The 1,755-nt window shown below is 48.0% G+C and overlaps 1 protein-coding gene across 1 annotated transcript in view; it reads right to left on the bottom strand.

Annotated features, from left to right (window-relative positions):
• Positions 1–1,396, bottom strand: part of ACP7 (acid phosphatase 7, tartrate resistant (putative)) — a 15,139-nt gene extending 13,743 nt beyond the window's left edge. Inside the window, exon 1 of the mRNA XM_006739415.2 lies at positions 1,247–1,396. Within this exon, the coding sequence (XP_006739478.1) occupies positions 1,247–1,367 (121 nt within the window). The 5' untranslated portion in view covers positions 1,368–1,396. The remainder of the gene's footprint in view (positions 1–1,246) is intronic.
• Positions 1,397–1,755: the final 359 nt, after the last annotated feature.

Below are 1,755 nucleotides of genomic sequence, written 5' to 3'. Positions count from 1 at the left end.
CTTCTCCCTCTCCCACTCCCCCTGCTTGTGTTCCCTATCTCACTGTATCTCTTTCTGTCAAATAAATAAATAAAAATCTTTAAAAAATAAAAAATAAAATAAAATAAAATTCCCCTCCTGGGGCGCCTGGGTGGCTCAGTCAGTTGGGTGTCTGCCTTCGGCTCAGGTCATGGTCCCAGGGTCCTGGGATCAAGCCCCGCATCGGGCTCCCTGCTCGGTGGGGGGCCTGCTTCTCCCTCTCCCACTCCCCCTGCTTGTGTTCCTTCTCTGGCTGTGTCTCTCTCTGTCAAATAAATAAATAAAATCTTTTAAAAAATAAATAAATATAATAAAATCCTCCTCCCTGTTTCAACCCGGAGTCTCTGTGAGACCAAATTTTCTTCGTATATATCATCCAAAGCAACATATTGAAACAGACAGCAGCAGAAGCAGATGTGGAGAGAATCTGGCTGTCTCCTATTAAGCCAGACATTAAAGAGACTTAAAAAGATGTAAACCAATGCCAGTCTTCTCATTAGATTTCTTTTCTTTTGTATAGTAGTTATTTTTCATGCAAAATGCCACTTACCTTAACACAGAATGGATTTATTACTGCTCATTTTAAATGACTTAAAAACGTTTAAATGCCTCAGCTTTAATTTCTAATACGGCAAATATTATGGCTATAACTCACATAAACTAAAGCTCCTTGACGTTCTCAATCATCTTTAGCTGCTCAAAGGGACTCTGAGACAAAAATGTGTGGGAACCATGGCTACACTCCATTTCGCCACTTCACAGGTAATATCTCATTTACTCCCCGCTATGAGGCCACACTAGTATCCACCCATTGTCCAGAGGAGGAAGCAGAGGCCAGAGAGGTTAAGTCACTTGCCCACGGTCACACAGCAGGTAAGTAGCAAAGGAGGATTAAAACCCAGGAAGTTTGGGTCCAGAGGGTCCAGAGTCCAAGGCCTTACCACCACCCTTAGACCAAGGATCAGGAGGCAGCTTTGTGGGGACACTGAGCAAGGACAACAGCAGTCCCCTTCGGAGAACGTTTACTATAGTCTGGGCACCATAATCATTTCCCACAAAGTCAGCTGCACCACTGCTTGGAACCCCCATTTAACCGAGGCAGATAACTGAGGCTCAGGAAGAACAAGCCACCAGCCCAGGGTCCCACAGCAATCCACATGGGATACCTGAGCCCCCAACCCACTGGGCCTCCCTGGGATATGCCCAGGAAGTAGTCCCGGAAACTTACCTGGGTAAGAGAGGTGGACTTGCTCAGGGTCAGCCCTGGGAGCCACTGGGGTCCCCTGGACTCCCAAAGAGGAAATCAGGAGCAGACAGTAGCAGGACCAGCAGGGACAAAGGGGGCGCATGGTAAGGGGACAGTGGGGAGGGCAGATGGGGAAGGGGAGGGGTCCACAGTAAATCAGATCCCGTCAGGAACAGCACAAAGGGTCTGGGAAGATGGAGAATGGAGGGAGATCGGGCAATGACCGGGGAGGGAGGCAGGATGGCAGGGACGTCTTCAAGGGCGTGATTATCCAGATGCTAGAGAGAAAACAAAAATATTGATCACTACCAACCACCAAATGTTCTGAGACTCGCTGTGTGCTAAGCACTTTGCATAGATTAACTCATGGGAGCCTCACAACATTCCTATGTGTGGTGGCTGCTCAGATCATCACCGCCATATCACAGATGAGGACAGTGAGCAACAGTGATTCAGTGCACAGCTAGGATGTGATGGAGCCGGGACTGGAA

Source organism: Leptonychotes weddellii, chromosome 16 (assembly GCF_054177405.1).
Source record: "Leptonychotes weddellii isolate Sample4059 chromosome 16, ASM5417740v2, whole genome shotgun sequence".
In the NCBI taxonomy this organism is placed as follows: domain Eukaryota; kingdom Metazoa; phylum Chordata; class Mammalia; order Carnivora; family Phocidae; genus Leptonychotes; species Leptonychotes weddellii.
Note: the sequence above shows the minus strand (reverse complement) of the source record. Positions and strands in the feature narration are given on the sequence as shown.